The sequence below is a fragment of the Myxine glutinosa genome, chromosome 10 (assembly GCF_964187855.1).
Source record: "Myxine glutinosa chromosome 10, kmMyxGlut1.1, whole genome shotgun sequence".
Taxonomy (NCBI): Eukaryota; Metazoa; Chordata; class Myxini; order Myxiniformes; family Myxinidae; genus Myxine; species Myxine glutinosa.
The window spans coordinates 25,241,164-25,266,018 of NC_136270.1; the positions used below are offsets into that span (position 1 = coordinate 25,241,164).

Genomic DNA, 24,855 nt, shown 5'->3' on the forward strand with positions numbered 1-24,855 from the left:
CGACTGGCTTTGGAGGCCAGCTTGGAAATGTGGTTTTCCCAAGAAAGATCATGGCAGATAGTGAGACCCAAAAGCTTGAGCGACAGAACTTCTTGGAGAGGATTGTTGAGAAAGTAGATGGGAGGGTTGTCCAGTCGGTCCTTTCGGAGAGACATTGTAAGAGTGTGAGATTTGTCAGGATTGAAAGACATGTTCCACTTGTTTGACCAGTCTGTGATTTTGTCCAGGTCTGCAGAGAGTGAGGAGGCTGCAGACTGCCGATCTGAGGGATGAGGAATGGAGCGACAGAGAGTAGAGTCGTTAGCAAAGAGATAGAGAGGATTTTCAAGAGGGTCAGAGAGATCATTGATGAAGACCAGAAAAAGCACAGGGCCCAGAACACTACCTTGGGGAACTCCAGCCTGAACAGGAAGAGGAGATGAGAGAAACCCATTCAGGGCCACACGTTGACTACGACCAGAGAGGAAGTCCGCCAGCCATGCGTGGAGATTTCCATGGATACCTAAGGAGGAGAGTTTGGTGAGCAGAGCAGGGTGCCAGACCGTATCGAAGGCACGTGAAATGTCAAGGGAGACAGCTCTAATTTCCTGTTTGGCGTTGAGGACCTCCATCCATTGTTGAGAAAGCAGAAGCAGCATGTCCAGAGTAGAGTGACCATTCTCACACCACTTCCCTTCCATCTCATCTGCACACAACATATGTCCACTCTTCTTCTGACCAATACTTCCACCACTTCTCCTGATCTCTCTGTCATTGTCCCTACTGAAAATGATATTTTTCATTTTATTTCAAATGATATTTCATTTCATTTCAATCCATGAAAATGATATTGCATATCAAACCAATAAGCCATTTCTCATTTATCATTGAGTAATCATTTGGGATATTTATAGTATGTACAATGAAACTATATAACAAAAAATTTAGATGATTGTCAAAATTTGGACTATAAGCTGGGTGTTATTTGATCGATCGAGTGATATATCAATCTGATATCTTGAAAAAAATCCTGAGGTTCGGCAATAAACATCACAATAAAATCCCCCTTTGATTATAATGGGGGTGAAATTGTTGTCATGGCCACCGTTTATTTTTGACACCGGAAACTGCCTTTTGCCACATGGGACTTTTTATACTCCCCGTGAGACTTTTCTCTATGCCACTAACCAAGATTAGCAGAACCTAAAAAAATATATATACATTGAATTAATTAATTATATTTCTCACCGTCTTAGCCTGGTACTGTGTGATCTTGTTTACCATTGGGGTGCCTTTTAATTATGATTGATGACCCTCAAATGTTATTGCAGGAACCCCTCAGGCAAAAGGCTTAATGGGGTCTACATGGTCTTCCATGACTAATTAAGGGTTCTAATAGGGTATTGGGGTTGTGAGGGGTCTTAGGAACCTTCGGGGGTCTAAAGGGTCTTAAGGATCTGAAGGATCTTAAATGGTCTTAGGGTTTACAGAGGTTTTCGGGGACATAAGGGTCCAATGGGTCTTAAGGGTATTGGAGGGTCTTTGGGGTCTTGAAGGTTCTTTGGGTTATAAAGGGTCTATTAAAGGTGTCTCAGGGTTATATAGGGTCTAAGGTTCTCTTAAGGCTATGAAGGGTCTTATTAAAGTGTTTTAGGGTTATAAAGGGTCTAAAAGTTATGTGGGTCTGAAGGGTCTTAAAGGGTCTTCGTGTTACAAAAGGTCTTCTGGGTCTAAAGGTCAATTATATGATTAGTAACGTTACACTTAAGCTCAATGCAGCTCTTTTATTTTAAGACCTGCCTTGATGAGGACTATAAAATCCGTGACTGGAGCCTTCAACATAAAAAAGCAAATTAGCAATTAGCATATAGCTATTTGGACTCTAATATGAAGATGTCAGCTTTTCACTTCTCCACTATGGTACAATCAACACATCTTACCTAGACCAACACATCTTACCACAGTAAGACCAAGAAAGAGCAATCAGAGATTGCAGACCCTCGCCAGGACGTGTTCATGTGGTGTTTATTAGCGGCTGTGTTTGTGTGGTGTATTGACGACTTAGATTTATGTTCAATCCAATATGGCTGCCAAACCACGTGACCGATGACGTCATTAATTTAATTCTCTCGTACAATTTTTGTGTAGATCACGCTCAAGAAATTTCAAACTGATCGGATCAAGTGTTCCACTTGTCTAATTATGATGTTATAATGAAGGCACCGATGACATCATCATGAATATATGTTGTTTCCAATGTGGTGTACTCGACAATGAGACATGTTTCAATTTTTTCCATGCAGTGGTTTCAGAGATATAGAAGTGCAAAAATTTTCAGGTTTTTTCATGATGGCGTTCGTACCACGTGACCTATGACGTCATAGTTATCATTTAAAACATTATACAGGAGTCGCTCCTATGGTGAAAATTTATTGGCAATCGGACTAACGGTTGCAGAGAAAAGAAAAAAATACTCACGTTCTGTGCGGACAAACAAACAAACACAGACAAACAAACAACCAAATGGACCCAAATGTAACACCCTCTCCTCTGGTGAGGGTAAAAAAAACAGTGAGACCTGTATGTGTGTTGTTTTGATGATTTAGTGTTCTTTTGATGTTTTGAGTTTTGATGGAAACTCTAATGTTGGTTAGTAACATTACAAAAAACTAGGGCATGCCCGTACTATATCTATATCTAAAATTATATCCCCCCCCTCTATTTACATGAAATGGTTTGGTCCAAAGCGAACGGCTTGCGAGTGGTGACAATCCCCCCCCTCTATTTACATGCAATGGTTTGGTCCAAAGCGAACGGCTTCCGGAGTTTGGTAAAGAAATCGCCATCGCGTGCACAAACGCGCAGGAAAGCGAATGAATCGCAAATTCGTTTTTATTAGTTGTAAAACATAGTTTAACGCCAACATAGTTTGCCAACGTGAAATAAATGAATACGCTCTCAAATGTGCCATCCGAGGCAGAGTGTGCCCGCCACGTTCGGCACACGCGATCGTTCGCTGCTCTCTGATTGGTTGAATCGTTTTTTGGACATAGCTCGGTAAGTAATTGTCCGATTAATATGAAACCTTGAAAAGGCACATCCTCGGGTCCCCAGCAATATACCTGGCAAGTTAAAAGTATATCGGACCCGTGGTTGTCGAGAAACAGCGGTCACAGACAAACGTACAGACGTACAGACAGACAGACAGAGATTACTGGAATTATAGATAGATGACATGGATACAATTTGCATGTCTTTGCATAAAAAAGTTCCTCAAAGAGGATACAGCAGAAACAAAGTGTAATATTTATATCATTACTTGTTTACTGGCAAGTGTTTTGGAATACAACTTATCACAAATATTCGCATTTTTAAGCATGTGCCAAAAATGTTGGTTAGTCACGTTATGGTTAGTAACGTTACCCTTTGTCCATCCCATGAAAATTTGTGACTCGTTTTTTATTTGTGAAAATTTGGACTTTATTTTTATAACATAGTATTTTACTAGTTTGGATCTTCAAATATATCATTGCCTAAACAACATATGAAGTTAAATGCAATATCGGGTTTTCTTGAAGGTTGAAGTGCTGGGAAATTCACAAGTACATTGTGCTCGTAATACATGAAACAAACTTTACATTTTAGTGGTACATACACTATACATGCATTGAAAGACTATGACATGAGGTATTCTTGAATGCATGCAAATTTTTCTTTATTTATCACGTGCTATGACATCATGAATGTATGACTATCTTCATATATGTTCATATCACAAATTACACTGTATGAATTGAATCGGAATCTCTTGCGAAGAAACCTAGAGTGCAGCCATTTAATGAGTTAATGTAGCTGGCTTGAAGAAAACAGAAACAAAGCACATCATATACACCTTTATATTCTACTAGCAGAAGTACCCGGCATTGCCGGGCGGGGGCGGGGGAGGGGAGGGGAGGGAGAAGGGGAGGGGAGGGGAACGGGGGCGAGGGGAGGAGAGGGTGGGGGGAGAAGAGGGGGGGAGGGGGAGGGGAGGAGAGGGGGGGAGGGGGAGGGATGGGAGGGGGAGAGAGGGGGAGGGTGGGGGGGAGGATTTTGGGAGGGGGAGGGGAAGAGGGGGAGTGGGAGGGGGAGGGGGAGGGTGAGGGGGGGGAGTGGGAGGGGTGGAGGGGAAGGGGTAGGGGGGAGGGGGAGGGGGAAAAGGGAGGGGGAGGGGGAAAAGGGAGGGGGAGGGGAGAAGGGGAGGGGTAGGGTGGAGGGGGAAGGGAGGGGGAGAATGGAGGGAAGGGGAGGGCCAGTCAACAATGACGTTGCAGTTCTCATGGTCGGAGAGCAGCACAACAATCGTGACATCGTCCTGCATCTTCGCAACAGCACGAAGCGGATTTGGAGACTCACCGATCCTGTGACGCCCTCCAGTACCGGCGTTGCCGGGCGGGGGAAGGGAGACCCGTACATTCCCAACCCGTACATTCGCCCTCTCGACTCAAGCTCACTCGGACAAAAGCCTCGCACAAATTACACCGTGAAGGCCCAATGGCCATGTCTATGCCACAAATCAAGTACGTGAGCGAGTCGGCGCACTGAATTGAAAATATATAGAACGCTCATACTCCGTGAAAAGTGAAGCCGCCGTGTCGCCATCTTGGTTAGCACGACTCGACCAACTCGCTTCGCGGATCTCGTTTGTTTTGAACACGTGAATTACGTGCGAACGCGTAACTGTGAGTTAATGGCGGCAAGGAACATCACGTGATCGCTCTGAGTGAATCAGCGCGCTGCTCTGCCACCTGCTCAGATTCCGTGTATAATATTCCTCGCTGAAATGCGCTGAGGTAAATATGAATAAAAAAATATGGATCTCGTAAAGATGAAAGAAAAAAAAACCTATGTGGTGTGAATGGCAATGTTCCTCGCTGAAATGTGAAAAAACGCAATCGTTTTTCGCTCTGAAATACGTGCGAACGCGTAACTGAGTTTATGGCGGCAAGGAACATCACGTGATCGCTCTGAGCGAATCAGCGCGCTGCTCTGCCACCGCCTCAGATTCCGTGCATAATATTCCTCGCTGAAATGCGCTGAGGTAAAAATATGGTAAAAAAATATTATGAAATAATTTTTTTTAGATCGGCCATTTTCTTCCCAGGCTCAATGGCCATGTCTATGCCAAATATCAAGCACGTGAGCCTCTCCGTTTAGGAGTCTATCGGTAACATTACACACACACACACAAACTGTGTTTTATATATATATAGATTCTTCTTTCACAAGATGACAAGAACAAACGTATTTTCATCTACATTATGATCTAACTTACAAACTAGTGTCAAAGTTTGTGCAATTGTCCATGAGTTTCTCACAATGCTGCATACACTTTTTTTTTTTCTTTTTTTTGGATACAGAGTCGAGGCTCATGAAAAGCTAACATTTATCAAACAAACAAATCAAACAAACAAGCAAACAAAGTATATAAAAAGGGGAGCGGTCGACAAGATGGGGAGAGAAGGGGAGGAAGCACACAAACACAACATTTGAGAGCAGGGACATCGGGAGATGTGTGGGAGGTAGAGGGCCTGGGGGGAGGCAGGAGAGGTATAAAACGCAAGGACACCAATGACTTCCAGGAAAGAAGTCGGCACCTCAAAAAAGTGGATTTGGGGTGAAATTAGCGGGGGTAGAAAAGATCAAGGTTTTGGATTGGGGAAGATAAGAGATGGTGGTGAACAGCCGTCTTAAAGACCTGGAGGGAGGATTGGAATTGAAGAGAGTGAGGGAGTTTGTTCCAGAGGCGGGAGAAAAGAGGAATGAAGGAGTGAAGGTGAGCAGAGAGTCTTGATTTTGGCAGTTTAACCATAAGAGGGTTGCAGGCAGATCTTGTGCGACCTGTAGGAATATTTGGGGGACAGAGCACAGAGAGAGCTGGGGGAGCAAGGCCGCAGAGGAGTCGGTAGAAGACATGTAAATTATTGTTACTAAACATGCTAATTGCTAAACATTGCAACTTTTCTTGTCATTAACAACAACTACCTTGTTGTAAACAAAGAATTCGTAATGGGGGGAATTTCCTTTCACCACTTACAAAGAGAAAGCCATGGGAGGTGGTGGAGGAGATGGTTATTTTTAACCTTTTCATTGTGAAAAGTTAATTATTCGCAAGCCTTCTGAAAATTTAATTCCCCCATTGAAAAGTTAATTAGTGGAAAAATTTTTTGTTTGTATCATTGTGACGTTGCACAATCACCAGGCACTGAGGTTCCTTCCTTAAGCCAACAATAGCCCTGAATGAAACAATTCATAATTCGTTAAGCAGGGGATACCTGTATACAATATAGTCTAAATTATACGTTTGATTAATTTAATTATATTTTGTGCAACACTAAATTATCAGGAAGACACAAAATATTTTGTAACTTCGCTGTCATCCAACTTACCCAACCTTTTGTTACCAGATGAAAGTTGTTGAAACATTGAGAGTACTGACTTGTTCCACATGGATGCAGTACATGTGAAAAATGTGCTTACAGTTGCATTATGGGTAAATAATTGGTCATACTGCCCACACATGGATGCAGTACATGTGAAAAATGTGCTTACAGTTGCATTATGGGTAAATAATTGGTCATACTGCCCACTTTTGTCTTAACTTTGCTCCATGCATTCGACATTTGCCTTGTGTCAACTAACCACCATCTGTATTAATTTTGCATTGGTTAGTCGCATTACAAGTTTTGACAGCTTCTGTACTCCACATCTTACAATATGTTCATGATTTTCCTTTTTTGAACTAAGAATTGTACAGAGAAAGAAAATTCAAGCATTCAAAATTCTAAACAAACGCTTTCTTTTTCGGCAAAATTAAGTTGTTGTTTTGGTGAGTAACGTTGCATTATTACCCCCGCCACCAAAGGCCAAACCCCTGTCTATCTGTCTGTTTGTCCGTTTGTGAACAAGATATCTCAAAAAGTTGTGGACGGATTCGAACGAAATTTGGCAGAGATGTAGCACATGTGACACGGACGAAATTATTAGATTTTGGTGAAGATCCGGATTCGGATCCGGCTACTAAAAATTTTTAAGTGATTCTTCACCATTGGCAGATCGGGCCAAAAACGATACATAGCAGGATATCTCAAAAAGTTATGGACGGATTTGGACGAAACTTGGTGGACCGGTTGGGTGTCTGAGAAGGACAAATATATTAGATTTGGGTGAAGATCTGAATATGGATTCGGATATGAGAATTATTTAGTTTTTAAGTGATTCTTCACCATTGGGAGATCGGGCCATAAACGATACATAGCAGGATATCTCAAAAGGTTATGGACGGATTTGGACGAAACCTGGTGGACCGGTTGGGTGTCTGACAAGGACAAATAGATTCGATTTTGGTGAAGATCTGAATATGGATTCGGATATGAGAATTATTTAGTTTTTAAGTGATTCTTCACCATTGAGTGATAGGGACAAAAATGATACATCGCAGGATATCTCAAAAATTTATTGACGGATTTGGACGAAACTTGGTGGACCGGTTGGGTGTCTGACAAGTACAAATAAATTCGATTTTGGTGAAGATCTGAATATGGATTCAGATATGAGAATTATTTAGTTTTTAAGTGATTCTTCACCATTGGGAGATATGGCCAAAATCGATATATAGGAGGATATCTCAAAAAGTTGTGGACGGATGAATTTGATTTAATGTGATTCTGTATTGTGATTTTCTGGTCTACCCTGGGATACAAAACGTAAACTGTTCACCTGGCGGAGGTATGCTCTCTACTGAGTGCCGTTATAGTTTCAATGGAGATTATTCTTAAATGAAGATTAATCTGAATTTTTTTCAGTGAAGCAGGTGAAGTGAAGCAGGAGTATTATGAACATGCACAATTCTCAGCAAGAAAATGCATTCTAAAGTCTGCTAAATATAGAACTGCATACAAAAAAAAAAAAAAAAATACCTGTTGGGTAGGTATCACTGTAAAATGTCACATGTCTTAGCTATAATATAACTTGTTATAGCACATACATCCGCCAGACTGAATAGTTTACGTTTTGTATCATGCTGATAGGCCGGATCTGCATAGTCGTAGTTCTATGCGGACAAACAAACAAAACAAACAGACCCAAATGTAATACTGAACCCTCTCTGGCAAGATAAAATCTTCACATGCTCATTCCATCCACCACACCCATCTCGCAGGCATAGCATCGCCACCTGTGTTGTGTGTTTTCATTCTGGGACCTTCAGGTTTTAACTCCAGGCATTTTTATTGAAGGTGAGTCCTTTCAGCCTTTTTTATCGTTTGTTCTCCTGCAAAACTCTTGCTGTGTTTGTTTGTCCTGCAAGTGATTTTTTGAGAAGAAACACATCATTAGAACTGTTTATGAGAAGTTTGAGGTAACCTTGGTTGTTTAATACTACTTAGGTATCAATTAAGTCGTGGATAAACTCGGGAGTTGTGATTTGTCAGAGCTACATAGTGTTTTGTCAACAATTTTCACATGTTTACATTGTGGAGACAAATAAGTAAAACGTCGCTTTTGATTTGCTTTAATATCATTTTTGAGTGCTCCATATTCACCTGTATATGTGTAGCTTACCTCAAGCACACAGGAAGTTAGACTATGAGGGGTAGATAAAAACACTCGACCCCTTGCAGCATTCACACTTTTTTTATGTGGGAATGGGGGTTCTTGGGGTGTTACGCACATGCATCATGAACATCATGTGTTCCGCCGGTCTGGGTTGCGACAGCCCAGGAAAACGAGGACCAAGTCTCGATGAATCCACTGGAATGATGAGACAACAGGTCTTCCACCTCCAACCACTGTTTGAGCAGAGCCTGAGACCTTGGTCGGAAAGTACAGGCTTCAGCGTGTCTACAGCTACAGTCACGTGAAAAAGTAAGTACACCCTATGTAAAGTTTTGACTTTTTCAACATATTTCAACATACAGCTATTTGACCTTCATTTGAACAATATTTATCGATAAAGGTGATATAATATAACAAAAATCATGAAACATTTACATTTTGTAGTCCATTGTATAATTTAAATAAACATAAATGCAAATTTCGCATGTGGAAAAAGTAAGTACACCCCTACATTTATCACTACTTCAAATACCTAAAATTAGAATCAGGTGCACCAGCTCAGGTGCAAATGATTAGAACATGGTTAGAGAGGATCTTGGAGGAACCTGTCTTATTTAAACCTCAGACATTTAGTTTGGTTTGCTCTTTGTTGTTGAAGTGTGCGGCGTCACCATGCCTAGATGAAAAGAGCTCTCTGAGGCCTTCAGAAATAAGGTTATAGATGCCTACGAGTCTGGGAAGGGATTTAAAAAGATCCCCAAAAAATTTGAAGTCAATCATTCGACTGTCCGGAAGATCATCTACAAGTGGAGAAGATTCCAAACAACTGCCAACTTGTTCAGGTCAGGCCGCCCCAGCAAGTTGAGCCCGAGAGCAGACCGCAAGATGCTGAAGAAGTCTCTAAGAACCCCAGAATGTCATCACGGGACCTACACGTAGCTTTTGCCACTGTTGATGTCAAAGTGCACGAGTCTACCATTAGAAAGAGGCTGCACAAATTTGATCTACATGAGAGGTGTGCCAGGAGGAAACCTTTGCTGTCCAGAAAGAACATCAGGGCAAGACTAAAGTTTGCCAATGAACATGTAGGCAAAGACCAGCACTTCTGGAACAATGTGCTCTGGGCAGATGAGTCAAAGGTAGAGCTATTTGGCCACAGTACCACAAGACATGTTTGGTGAAAACCAAAGACAGCATTTGACCACAAGAACCTGATACCAACTGTAAAGCATGGTGGTGGAAATATTATGGGTTGGGGGCAGCTTTGCTGCATCAGGGCCTGGGCAGCTCACCATCATAGAATCCACTATGAATTCCCTCATTGTACCAGAGGGTGCTTGAGGATAATGTGAGGCCATCTGTCAGAAAGTTGAAGCTCAACTGAAGGTGGACCTTGCAACATGACAATGACCCTAAACATCCCTGTAAATCCACCAAGGAATGGCTGAAAAGAAAGAAATGGAGGGTTCTGGAATTGCCAAGTCAAAGGCCGGATCTAAATCCCATTGAGATGTTGTGGGGGGATTTGAAACGAGCTGTGCATGCAAGAAACCCCTCAAACATCGCACAGCTGAAAGAATTCTGCATGGAGGAGTGGGCAAAAATTTCTCTCAGTTGATGTCAGAGACTGGTAGACAGTTATAAGAAACGCCTACTTGAGGTTGTTTCTGCCAAAGGGGGCAATACCACCTATTAGAGCCAAGGGTGTACTTACTTTTTCCACATACCAAATTTGCATTTATGTTTATTTAAATTATACAATGGACTTCAAAATGTAAATGTTTTATGATTTTTGTTATATTATATCACCTTTATCTATCAATATTGTTCAAATGAAGATCGAATAGCTGTATGTTGAAATATGTTGAAAAAGTCAAAACTTTACATGGGGTGTACTTACTTTTTCACGTGACTGTAGATCTAAACCTTTTACTGAGTTCAATAAGTATGTTTTCGAAAGATATTAATGTAAAGAGGAGTTTTTCAAGATAAAGAGTCTTAAGAATATGATACAGCTGGTGTCTGCCAAAGGAAATGTTTTGCAAGAAACCGGGGCATTTGATGTCCCAATGTTACTCCCTGAAAAGGAAATATCAGGAGCGGAGTCAGACTAATGCAACTCCGAATGCGTTGGCCAATGCGAGAAATCGTCCTTGGAGGACAGTGCCTTGTGAAGATTCCCGTGCCAAAGTTACAGCATCACAGAACGACCTTGTCCAAAAGTGTTACAAACCTTTTATTTCTGTGGGGTTTGTGTCACTGGATGAGGACTTAATGAACCAGAGACCTGTTAGGGTATTGAGGGACACAGGAGCACATCAATCTTTGATGCTTGAGGGCATTTTGCCATTGGCGGAGAAGACGGCAACGGGTGTTAGTGTTCTCTTACAGGGGGTTGGTGGCTATGTTAAAGCTCCTCTTCATGTCATCCATTGAAAGTCTGAGTTGGTGTCAGGACCGATCACTGTGGGGTTACAAGCCACTCTTCCCGTAGAGGGAATCTCTTTTATTATCGGGAATGATTTGGCTGGGGGTCGAGTTTCTGATAATCCGATGTTGGTTGAAAAACCCAGTATGGAAAATAACACACCACAGTTAGAGCAGGAGATTCCGGGTATCTTTCCATCCTGTGCAGTGACTCGTGCTATGGGTAGGAAGTGCTCTGAAGAGAAGGAGAAGGAAGGTGATGTGGATTTGGGTTCCTGAGAGGTATTGGAGGAAAAGTCTGGAAGAGGTAATAGGAAAGGGAGTGACATCAAGGAACCTAAGGAAAAGGTGGCATCTGGACCAAAAGAGAAAATGGAGTGTCCGTCGGAGACATCTGGGAACGAGGCTGAACAAACGGTGCTTGTCCGAAAGAGACTTGTTGATGAATAACACAGAGATTCGGAGCTCCGGAGTTTGATTGGTAAAGCCATTACAGAGGAAGAGACTATGAAGATACCTGTTGGTTACTTCATGAAAGGGGAAATACTCATGAGAAAATGGAGACCACCGGACGTGCCAGCAAATGACGAGTGGAAAGTTCATTACCAAATTGTGGTGCCACCGCCGTACCGGAAGGAGATATTGAGTTTGGCACATGAGACACCTTTGGCCGGGCACCTGGGAGTGAACAAGACATGTGACAGAATTTTAGTACATTTTTTCTGGCCAGGATTGCGACGTGATGTGCGGAGTTCTGTAAATCTTGCCATTCTTGCCAGCTGGTGGGAAAACCTAATCAGAAAGTCCCATCCACACCTTTAAAACCAATTCCCGCTTTTGAAGAGCCATTCAGCCGAGTCATTATAGACTGTGTAGGCCCTTTACCTAAAACTAAGGCTGGACAGCAGTATTTGCTGACCATCATGTGCACTTCCACGAGGTTCCCAGAAGCAGTGCCTCTTAGGAAAATTACTGCGGCAGTTATTGCGAAGGCCTTGATTATATTTTTCACTTTGGTTGGCCTACCTAAGGTCATCCAGTCTGATCAGGGTTCCAATTTCTTGTCAACGCTTTTTCAGCAAGTGGTACACCTGTTGGGAGTGGAGCAAGTAAGATCAAGTACTTACCATCCCGAGAGCCAAGGGGCCTTGGAAAGGTTTCACCAGACATTGAAGAATATGATCAGAACGTGCTGTTTTGAATGTGACAAGGATTGGGACGAGGGAATACCCTTATTGTTGTTTGCTTCGAGGGAATCTGTTCAGGAGTCATTGGGATTCAGTCCTTTTGAACTTGTGTTTGGACATGCAGTTCGAGGACCATTGAAATTGGTGAAAGAACAGTGGCTACAGGAGGAGTCGCAGTCAACTGTGGTGGAGTATGTGTCAACGGTTAGGCACAGATTGGCAAAGGCTTGTGAAGTTGCGAGAGGAAACTTGAAAGTGACACAGGATAAAATGAAAGTGAGACATGACAAGAAATCTCAGATAAGAAATTTCAGTCCTGAGGACCGGGTATTAGTGTTGCTTCCTGTTCCAGGTCAGCCACTACAGGCTAGGTATTTTGGTCTCGATGCAATCGAAAGGGGTGTTAATGAAACAGATTACGTGGTGACAACTCCCGACCGACGGAAAAAGCAGCAGCTGTGTCATGTCAACCGACTGAAGAAATATTATGAGAGGAAGCCTGTGAAAAAAATGGTTCCTGCCTCACCTGTCGTGCCTGTAGTCAGGGTGTAAGAGAATCCAGAGTTAAAACTCTTCACTGATCACAACCCCTTAACCTTCATTCAAAAAATGAAAAATAAAAATCAGAGGTTGAGGAGATGGAGTTTGTCTTTGCAGGAGTTCAACTTGGAAATTGAGCATGTAAAGGGCAGGGACAATGTTGTTGCTGATGCTTTATCCAGAGTGAACTAACTTTGAAAATTCCTGTAGGTTGTTTGGAAGTTTTTTTGTTTTCTTCTGGGGAATATTAATTATTGTTGCTCACGTGAGTTGATCATTTGGGTGTGAGTTTTACTTTTGTTTGTTAAAAAGGGTTTTTGCATGAAAAGAAAGTTTTCACTCTGTTCAAACTTTCTTTCTTGAGGGTGGGGAGTGTTACGGATTAGTCACTTCCGTCTTTGTGGTTTTCATCCACTGGAAGCATTTTTAGTTCCATGTACTATTATTGTTATAGTTTGAGTGAAATGGAGATAACTGTCTTCAAAAGGAAAAATTCGTGTTTTAAAAGAAAAACGAAAGGGATCGGGAGAAACCGGAAGAGGAAGAAGAGGAAGGAAAAGTGGAGCAAGTGAGGTCGGGAGAGAACGGCTAATCGGCTTTGAGGTCTCGCGCAGACGCTGGCGAACGTGGGTCACGAGCGAACATTGGTTTACCCAGGGAAGGGATTCCTGTGACAGAGTGGTTATCGCTTTGGCAGATAAACCTGCGTGATGGGTTTTGCGGTTGATTCCAGAGTGAATCGTTGTTGGAGAGCAGGTACGCCTCCATTACGGGCCCGTCCGCCATTTCGCCTCGCTCCAGCCATTTCACCTCGCTCTAGCCATTTCACCGCGCCCCAGCCGTTAGACATTTCGCTCACGTCGAGCATAGTGAGTTATTGAGTTAAGAAACTGGTGGTAGCATCATAGGAATTATATGGTATTTTGGTTGTGCAATTGAAGTATATTGTACTTGTACTGTTATTATTGTGCGATACTAATACTATACTTGCTTTTTGGTAACAACTGATTGGTGTGGTTTCACCATTGGTCATTGGCACACATAATAGCACATCTTTCTGCCTTGACTCCTTTCGGGGCTCGGAGGTACACCGTGACCGGGGTTTGGGGAGGAGCACGTAACATTTGGCATGCACCTTGTTTTACCTTCCTGAAGCAAAAACTGCACGTCAAGGCAAGATAAAAAGAGCAGAGGTTAAAGGTTGGACATTCTGGTTGTACTTCCTCCCCCTTTGTCTACTCAGGTACAACCAGTGCATGGAAATGTTGAACCTTGAACCAAATACACCAAAAATGTTTAACGTGTAGCTATTCTTTTTGCAGGTTTTAAATATTCTTGATGTGATGGCTGAGTTTTTGCCTGGATATGGCCCTGTGTCTGTGGGAACTGTGCTGCTCATTGCTGGGTCAATCTTGATGATATTTCTCCGAAGATTATTGACCAATAAATCGAACCATGGCATCTTTCCTCCTGGACCCAGAAGGTGGCCCTTTGTAGGAAACTTGCTGCAGATGGACTTGGCTGCACCTTACAACACATTGCAAGAGGTACTGCAGATTGTATAAGATATTTTTGGGTGTTGTTGGTGAGTCTAGATTAACCTAAATGCAATAAAATAATGATGTGACATTTTGGGAATGGAATCATTTATAAGGATAAGGAAGTTCACGAGAGACAAGAAGTTGATGGTGAAGCCTTTTTTCCACTTAGCACTCAATGTAAAGTTGATGAGTCTGGAGGAACTAGTTTATTTATTTGTGATGAATTGATTGTGAAACTGTTGATTGAATTATTGATGATTTGAGGAATGCCTAATGGTCTGGGAAGGCAATGGCAAACCACCCAGTATAACCCTTGCCAGTAAACTGCTTTGGCAGCACCAATGCTCTGTAAAGAGTGTGGTACATATCATCTCATCAACATCATCATCACTTGGCTAATCCTTATGATTGGATCGCAATCAAAATATAGTTGGCCAGGTGATATGGGGCTAACACAGGTGTTTGATTCACCACATGTGCCCATGTGCTGGTAGCTGGGGAGAGATGGTGTTAGTTTCGAGGGACAGCTGTTTCTTCCACTTAATTGTGGGGATGGAATCCTCTCCCATTCGTGGCTGATAACCACAAGATGTAGTCATCTCTGTTGTTTCATAACAGTTCTCTGTAAAATGTTCCTAGCACAAAAGCAAACATTTTGTAGGCCCAATCCACACTCGGGTATTCCGGACAAACCTCATCCAATTTCTTACAACCCTCGAATCTTTCGGCCATTGGTGTATGATTAAACAATGTCGGTTTGTATTTCTGCAACCAGCAAGGACGCATCGACCCGACATATCTTACTATAATTCACTAAATGTCCGTCCGTCCGTTCGAAGGTACCGCAAAAACGGCTCAACCGATCGCAACGATATTTTGGGTGCGTATTCCTGGGATCCCTGGGAGTAAAATAGGCTATATTGTTTTTCCCGTTTTTCCAAGTTTTCCAATTTTCCAGTTTTTCCAAGCACGATGGAATAATATTTACCGATATGAACAGTGATGTGGCTTTTGTTGAAATTCTACCACAGGAACCACAGGCCTGGTGTTGGCTTAGCAGTTAGGGTGCCGGCTTGGGATCCTAGGTTCAAATCCCGATCGATCGCTAAATTAACACCAGGGGGGTTGACTCAGCCTGTCATCCTTCCGAGGTCGGCAAATTGAGTACCAGCTTGCTGGGATGAATGATCACGGTGTGTACCCCGATTTAGAATCGGTACACCGTATCCCTGCGCATCGTAAGAGGCGACCAAGGGTTGGCGTCAGGAAGGGCATCCGGCCATAAAAACATTGCCTCAAACAGGGAACCATGATTGTCATGGGGCCAGCAAGGCTAACCCCCGCTCTAGTGGGGAAAATGGCCTTAAAACGATCATTCATTCATTCATTCATTCATTCTACAAATACAGTTTATTCTACGTACCAGGAGAGAGTAGACCGACTCCTGATGAACTCTTCCTATATAAACCTGCGGCTCCGAAGTAACACGGCAGCATGTGCAAAGCGACTGAGAAACAGGTGTAGCGGCTGCTTCCGTGTTACAGATTCGGGGCGCACTCTTCACACATAAACTTGCGACTGAGAAAGACGTGTAGCGGCCACTTCCGTTTTGCAGAATTCAATCTTTTTTTCAAAATGGGCGCCATGTACTGTTTAGATTTTGATGATTTGCGTGTGATATGATTCAACGTATGTTTATATGAATGGTTTAACATAAAAAAGCCTTCAATTTCTGATATTTTGTCTTTTCATTTGGGCCTCCCAATTGTTAGTTTGCTAGTTTGTAGAAATTTTGAATTTTTTTTGTCGTTCGAGTTAAATTGTACCGCGATGTAACCCGTTGACAGTACGGAAATGGTAGTCGATTTCATGGTGTGACGTCATGGCTAACCTGAAGAAGAAGAAGAAGAAGAAGAAGAAGATTTCAACATTTAATTGCAAAATCACCCACTTTATAAATTGTAAATCGGGAAAAGACACATCAAATCTATTTTATAGATTATCAATAAGGGATAGATTAGCGTCAAGGTGGTCTGAGCATTTTGGTTCCCCTTTAACAACAGGAGGTTGGTTAATCATCATAGCGAGATTATTTCAGAGAATATCAATCATTATAGAATATTGATCATCTGTTTGTTTAAAACCTGTTTGTTTGTTTAAAACCTGTCCCTGTTTGTCGTTAAAGGCAGAAAAAAGGGTTGGCGTCAGGAAGGGCATCCGGCCGTAAAACATTGCTTCAAAAAGGGGACCAAAAAACAACAACAACCAGGGTTCCCGAAAAGGCCAACCCCCGCTTTGCGGGGAAAAATGGCCTCTGAAGGTGGTTATAGCAGGATATCGATTAATTATCAAAGCAGAATATTCGGAGGGAAGACTCCTGAAATTCAAAATCCTTGCCCCCCTATTATCTAGAATGAAATTCTGTAGCTCAGTGACTATCGGTACGTACAACATCGATTGTGGTTGTGGGAGACTACTTCAGCTTTTTTGCACTTGTTCTCATCGCCATACTTTTGGCCAGGTAGGATGGTGGGGTGCGGTGGGAGGGTTAGCTAATATATTTTGTACCTGAGACTGATTATAGAGATCATCAGAGTTGTAGGTGATTTTCAATCAATCAACTCGAAGTATCAAAATACTAACCGCTGATCAGCTGATGAAGTGATCCAAAGTTGGCGTAGTAAAAGTGCTTTACTGACCCCTGTTAAAGGGAGGGACGGGGTCCTGTATTACGCTCCCTCTCGATCACTTCATTCCTTTAGTATAATAGACAGTGTAATCGAGAAGAAAAAGATTCAGACCATCCAAAGCGCCTTTGAAGGATTGAAAAATATTCGTTTTCTTTTCAACATGGCAAATATTCGGTAACAACATGGCGGTGCGATGTCACGTGACATGATTGAGTCAATCAGAGTGCTCGAGGCGTGAGACAATAGTTGGCCAGCTATACATAAATATTTTGGGATTGTCATTTTAACCTGTTGGACTATATTGCGATGCCATCTCACCACAACCCAGTTTCTCTCTTATGGAAGAGCATGTATCGTTCTGTTCCTGTGTGGGATTGCATCTCATATACAGTATCATATGTTGTTTCTCAGTTTGCAGGTCAATATGGTCCTGTGTACAGCGTACAATTGGGTGGTACTACTGCAGTGGTTCTTGTAGGATATGATGTCATCCGTGAAGCTCTGGTTGATCATGCAGATGAGTTTGCAGCTCGTCCTATTTTGGCCTTGTTACGAGACACTGATTTGGCTGGTGGTAAGTGGACATTTTCGCAATACTTCAGTAAAAATGTAGCAAGTATCAATGGCCGAACTGAATATACTTATTTCATACCAACTAAAGTACTCGGCATTGCCCGGGGAAATTTAATGAAATACTCTCATAATTAGATTTGTGTTTTGACAGCAATACACTACAACCTCAATATACTATCTTCACAATACATATTACTCGATCTCTTCACAATACAAAATAACCCAGACAGTGTATAAGCACAAGACCCGATTTGAGGCCTGAAGGCCAATTATCTCGTTTTATCTGGACTCAATTTTTTTTTATCCAAACATAGCCCTCGACCTTCCTCTGGATGAAAGAGGAGGCCATGCAAAGTTTGGTCACACTGGTTCCTGCACCCCCCTTGGGTGGATTCCTTCCACCCCCCTTGGGTGGATCAAGTTTGTGCATTACTTGCTGAAAAAGTAGAGTGTGTTTTGCAAGAAGCAACCAATCGAATGAGGTTTGCAACCTTCGGTGATGGAGGTAATAATAGTGATCTGGGTAAGGTTTGACCTAGGGGTTGAAGGAGTGTTACACAAATCTAGGCTTAAGGGTCTGATACAGAGCTAGTGTCGTGTTACAAAAAACAGGACAGTAGTACAGAGATAATTACTGATAAAATAATTAACCCAAACATACCTCCGCCAGGTTGAACAGTTTACGTTTTTAATCCCATTGATAGGCCAGATCCTAATCCGGATCTGTCCCAAAATGTAATTGACTTGTTCTTGTCACCTACCCAATTCATCCACCAAGTTTTGTCAAAACGCGTCCGCAACTTTTTGAAATATCGTGCTATACAGGGTGTTCCAAAAAGACCCGGACAACTTTTGTTGTTAATATATTTAGAACTACAAATGCTACAACGATACTCTTTAGTTTATATGATACAGAAACTCATAAGGTTTTGTGCCTTTTAATGTGAGCTCCGTTTGATGTGCACAGAACATCAAGGCAGTGCACGAGTTATTGCCATGTTCGGCTCAGCATGTTTCCATCCACCAGCGCGTGTGCATCTGTGATCCGAGAACAAAGACCCTGCAGTTTGCCACCTTGGTGTTGTAGACAACATCTTTGACAAACCCCCACAGAAAACAATCAAGGGGGGTTATGTCTATTGATTGTAGGGGCTAGGCAGTTGGTCCATCTCAGCCAATTCTGTGACTTTGGAATTTTTCATTCAGGACGTCTCAAACGATGAAGGCCCAATGAGGGGGAACGCCATCCTGTTGAAAAATGATATCGGGTTGCAGATCTTCAAACTGTGGGAAGGTGAATCCTTCCAACATGTTCATGTAAATTGTTGAGGTCACTGTATCCTCCACAAAGAAAAACGGACCCACCAAGCGGTCATGGAGTAGGCCACACCACACATTGACCTTTGGACGGTCGCGTATGCTTTCAATGACCACGTGGGGTTTTCAGAGACGCAGATCCTCACATTATGCTGGTTGACCTTCCTCGATACCTGAAAGCAGGCTTCATCTGTGAACATTACCTTTTTCAGGTAATCTTCGTCATCCACTATGTGACTGAGCATTTCCAAGGCAAACACCTTGTGTTTGGGTCTGTCATTTGGATTGAGTTCCTGCAGAATCTGCACCTTATGGGCATAAAGCTTCAGTCTTTTATACAAAATCCTGTTTACAGTGGTGGTCGGTAGTCCCAGTTCTCTGGATGTGCGTCGGATTGATTTTCTGGGACTTTGTTGAAATGATTCACGCACTCGTTCAACGTCTGCTCCACTTGTGCTTGGTCGACGGGTAATTTTCTGTTCTGACAACTTTCAGTCTCCTTAAACCTCTTGTACACTCTCTGATACTAATCCACGATGGCGGAGTCCTTCCATACCTTGCACAGAAATTATGCTGAACTTGCATGTTGCATCTCGTCTCAATGAACCATTCAACGCACTGAGCTTTCTCCTGTGGAGTCGCCATTTTATTTTGCATTAATTCACCAGACCTGAAAATGAAGAAAACGTTATTACTTTATGTGTCATATCAAACAAAGTATATTGTTGTATCATTTGTGGTACTAAATATATTAACAACAACATTTCTCCAAGTCTTTTTGGAACACTCTGTATATCGTTTTTGGACCCCATCTCTCAATGGTGGAGAATCACTTTAATAATTACAAAAAAACTCACGTATCTGGATCCGGATCCTGCGAAAATCGATTTGATTTGTCCTTGTGAAACACTTAAACAGGTCCACCAAATTTTGTCCGAATCCGTCCTTAACCTTTTGAGATATCCCGCTCACAGGGAAACAAACAAACAGACGGACAGACTGGTTTTAAAACATAACCTCTGCCCACCGTCGGTGGCGGAGATAAGAAAGGACATTTAAAAGAAAAACAGAGAATCAGGGTGAAACTTCCATTGCATTGCTGTTTAAAAACCCGTTAACAACTGGTGTTAAACTGAGCTCATGGTGTCCTTCGCGAAGAGTAGGGAAGTTTTCTCCACGGAACTGTTGTAGCAATTTGTGTACCTAAACAAAGCCAGTCCACACATTGACCACTTGTAAATATTTAATAACTGGGAAAATACTCATTCGATTGACAAAAGTTACAACAGAGATACATAGTATAGCTGGCTTACACAGCACAGGAACCACGGGCCGAACTGGTATTCTTCTCCGATCCAGCTGTCTTAGCACTGCATTTATAGTGATCGAGAACAAAGGAGAAGATTTGGTTGGGTCCTCAAAGTGGGAGGGAGTAGGGAGGAGGAGATCGGGGGACGGGGAGTTATTGATAACAAAGTAGGAAGAGGAAGATCGGGGGACGGGGAATTATTGATAACAAAGTAGGGAGCTGGGAGGGGGAGATCGGAGGATGAGCAATTCTTGATAACCCATTATCTTCCCAGTTTTGGTCACTTGAATCAGGAGCGTAAGAAGATGCTTGTCTTTGTAAAACAAAGCTTTCACAGATCTTATCCACAACTTAGTATGTACACAGTACTGCAAATAAGAGAGACACAGTCACGTGAAAAAGTAAGTACACCCCATGTAAAGTTTTGACTTTTTCAACATATTTCAACATACAGCTATTTGATCTTCATTTCAACAATATTGATAAAGGTGATATAATATAACAAAAATCATAAAACATTTACATTTTGTAGTCCATTGTATAATTTAAATAAACATAAATGCAAATTTCGCATGTGGAAAAAGCAAGTACACCCCGACATTTATCACTACTTCAAATACCTAAAATTAGAACCAGGTGCACCAGCTCGGGTGCAAATGATTAGAACATCGTTAGAGAGGATCTTGGAGGAACCTGTCTTATTTAAACATCAGACATTTAGTTTGGTTTGCTCTTTGTTGTTGAAGTGTGCGACGTCACCATGCCTCGATCAAAAGAGCTCTCTGAGGCCTTCAGAAAGAAGGTTATAGATGCCTACGAGTCTGGGAAGGGATATAAAAAGATCTCCAAACAATTTGAAATCAATCATGCGACTGTCTGGAAGATCATCTACAAGTAGAGAAGATTCCAAACAACTGCCGACTTGTTCAGGCCAGGCCGCCCCAGCAAGTTCAGCCCGAGAGCAGACCGCAAGATGCTGAAAGAAGTCTCTAAGAACCCCAGAATGTCATCACGGGACCTACAGGTAGCTTTTGCCATTGTTGATGTCAAAGTGCACGAATCTACCATTAGAAAGAGGCTGCACAAATTTGATCTACATGGGGGGTGTGCCAGGAGGAAACCTTTGCTGTCCAGAAAGAACATCAGGGCAAGACTAAAGTTTGCCAATGAACTCCTAGGCAAAGACCAGCACTTCTGGAACAATGTGCTCTGGACAGATTAGTCAAAGATAGAGCTATTTGGCCACAGTACCAGAAGACATGTTTGGCCAAAACCAAAGACAGCATTTGACCACAAGAACCTGATACCAACTGTAAAGCATGGTGGTGGAAATATTATGGTTTGGGGCAGCTTTGCTGCATCAGGGCCTGGGCAGCTCACCATCATATAATCCACTGTGAACTCTTCATTGTACCAGTGGGTGCTTCAGGATAATGTGAGGCCATCTGTCGGAAAGTTGAAGCTCAACCGAAGGTGGACCTTGCAACATGATAATGACCCTAAACATACCAGTAAATCCGCCAAGGAATGGCTGAAAAGAAAGAAATGGAGGGTTCTGGAATGGCCAAGTCAAAGCCCAGATCTAAATCCCATCGAGATGTTGTGGGGGGATTTGAAACGAGCTGTGCATGCAAGAAACCCCTCAAACATCGCACATCTGAAAGAATTCTGCATGGAGGGGTGGGCAAAAATTTCTCCCAGACAATGTCAGAGACTGGTAGACAGTTATAAGAAACGCCTACTTGAGGTTGTTTCTGCCAAAGGGGGCAATACCACCTATTAGAGCCAAGGGTGTACTTACTTTTTCCACATGCGAAATTTGCATTTATGTTTATTTAAATTATACAATGGACTACAAAATGTAAATGTTTCATGATATTTATTGTATTATATCACCGTTATCTATCAATATTGTTGAAATGAAGATCAAATAGCTGTATGTTGAAATATGTTGAAAAAGTCAAAAGTTTACATGGGGTGTACTTACTTTTTCACGTGACTTAGTCAGGGCCCTTCGGGATATTTTGGTTCACATTCTTCCAAAAGCATCAAATTTGGCGCAGATGTTGCCCATGCCATACTCTTTCGATTTTTGACGGGCGCCAAGGGTGGTATCATCCGGGGACCATACCGGTCCATCCCGCCATGTCACCTGACCTATGACGTCATAATTAGGCTGTGCATCCAATCACATGGCGAACTATAAGTGGTCAAAGTTCAAAATGAATCGATCGAAAAATGAAGGCAGGGATCCATTTTTAAGGTTTTCATAAAATCCAATATTGCCACCAGGTCACATGACCTATGACGTCATATTTATGACATGTATACAATCATGTATACATGAACCCGGATCATGATCGCACAAAAATTAAACACAAGGATATGGCATACAGTTCATAAAACATCAAAATCCGTACCTTTGTAATTAGACTGATAAACTGCATATGCCTGAAAATTAGGAAATAGACATGTAAATATTTCCTCTAATTGTCAAAGATAAGGTCAGAGTTCGATTACCCAACCCAGAAACATAAAATGGTGAACCTCGCGTAAATCTTGACAAAAAACTAAAAAACCGACATGTTTGACTCAAAAATGACCTTTAAGATGACCTTGAGGGTTGACCTTGACCTCGAATCATCAAAATAACATCATAATTGGATTCCTCGACCTCGAAAACCCCTGAAAAGTGGTATCATACATGATTCCAACCCTTTTGGTTATTTAACTGATTTTCCTCTAATCCGGGTGGCGGCCATTTAGTATTTCGCCAATATGGGGCCCCCGGGGGGGGGGGGGGCGCCCGTCTTGGCGCCCGTCAAAAATCGAAAGAGTATGGCATGGGCAACATCTGGGCCAAATTTGGTGCTTTTGGAAGAATTTGAACCAAACGGCCCCAAAATATCCCTAAGGGCCCTGACTAACTGTATGTGTATGTTTTTCCATCACATAGGCAACTCTTGACACCACCCAAAGTCTGTAAGTTATACTCTCAAATCCCTGAGCTTGATTGAAATATATGTATACAGTCACGTGAAAAAGTAAGTACTCCCCATGTAAACTTTTGACTTTTTCAACATATTTCAACATACAGCTATTTGATCTTCATTTCAACAATATTGATAGATAAAGGTGATATAATATAACAAATATCATGAAACATTTACATTTTGTAGTCCATTGTATAATTTAAACTAGAGCTTCCAGGGAAGCAGAACTCAACTGAACTGACTGGACAACTTTAAAGTAGGTCTGTACTTCATGTACTCCTTTCTGTTTTTCTTCTTGCTGTGCAAAATCCAATTTGACTGAGACAAAGACTGATTATCAAAGTAATTTGACAAGAGTGAATTTTCTGGTGTGTCGGATGGGAGTTTTCTCGCAGTTGCTGTGAAAGAGATTGGTAGCAATTCAAACTGAAAATTCAGCAAATTTAAACCGTCATAAAAACTATACAAATAAGTTAACAGGCTTTCTACACCATCAAATGATACCAATACAGCTCTACCACTTGCTCCTGTCATTCCATTTTCACCATGAGAATGTGAATCAAAGAAATACAAAGTGTCATTTCTCAGAAATACACATGAACAAATCCAACCAACCATAAGTAAACTCACAGAATGGTTTTCAAAAACTGCATTCAGTTGTTCATGTAATGTCCTCATCTGCATCTCAGTCTGAGTAAGGAACCCAACCAACAACCATTGTTTGTTTTTACAACATTTGGTAATTCTTCAAAACTCAACAGTACATGTCTGAACGCACCTCGTCTTAATAGCATATCAACTTGAGATCGGTATATTCTGTCACCCTCTCTCAATACAGTATTCAGAAAATCTTCTGAAAAATCATAGTTTTCAAACACACGTGCCAACATACCGAGACTCATGCAAGTGCATTGTCGATCATGAGAATCTGAACTAAATTCTGAACTTGAAGCTTCACTGAAAGATGCAAACAAAATATTGTGACTGTTAGTACATTCAGATATGATTCTATTAGCCTCATGAGATTGAAGTATATTTGTATTCTCATGCTCTGTTTTTGATAAACCTGTCTTGACTTTACTTGCATATGTTTCATTGCCAGACCTTGTCACCATTCCGGTGACGTTTGTATTCGTATAAGTTTCATTTTGAGACCTCATCACCATTCCGGTGAAATTTGTTTTCGGATCAAGTTCGTTCTGATCCCTGATCACCATTCCGGCGAAATCATTTTCCCTGATCACCATTCCGGCGAAATTTGAATCGTGCGTCACCATTGCCGTGACATTATTATTATTATTTTTATTTTTTATATATTTTTTGTATACAGAGTCGAGGCTCGTGAAAGAGCTAACATTTATCAAACAAACAAATCAAACAAACAAGCAAACAAAGTATATAAAAAGGGGAGCGGTCGACAAGATGGGGAGAGAAGGGGAGGCAGCATACAAACACAACATTTGAGAGCAGGGACATCGGGAGATGTGTGGGAGGGAGAGGGCCTGGGGGGAGGCAGGATAGGTATAAAACGCAAGGACACCAAGGACTTCCAGGAAAAAAGTCAAAAGTCACCTCAAAAAAGTGGATTTGGGGTGAAATTAGCGGGGGTAGAAAAGATCAAGGTTTTGGATTGGGGAAGATAAGAGATGGTGGTGAACAGCCGTTTTAAAGACCTGGAGGGAGGAGTGGGATTGAAGAGAGTGA

The 24,855-nt window shown here is 42.0% G+C and overlaps 1 protein-coding gene across 6 annotated transcripts in view; it reads left to right on the forward strand.

Moving 5' to 3' along the window:
- LOC137433499 (cytochrome P450 2C23) overlaps positions 1-24,855 on the forward strand; it is a 114,988-nt gene that overhangs the window by 17,166 nt on the left and 72,967 nt on the right. For 3 of the 6 annotated variants that reach the window (XM_078785453.1, XM_078785455.1, XM_078785458.1), the window contains 2 exons: positions 14,051-14,275; positions 17,371-17,533. In XM_078785453.1, the coding sequence (XP_078641579.1) occupies positions 14,072-14,275; positions 17,371-17,533 (367 nt within the window). In that variant the 5' untranslated portion in view covers positions 14,051-14,071. Of the gene's footprint in view, positions 1-7,966; positions 8,256-14,050; positions 14,276-17,370; positions 17,534-24,855 lie in introns of those variants that run through there. The other 3 variants (XM_078785454.1, XM_078785457.1, XM_078785456.1) reach the window with 3 other exon arrangements.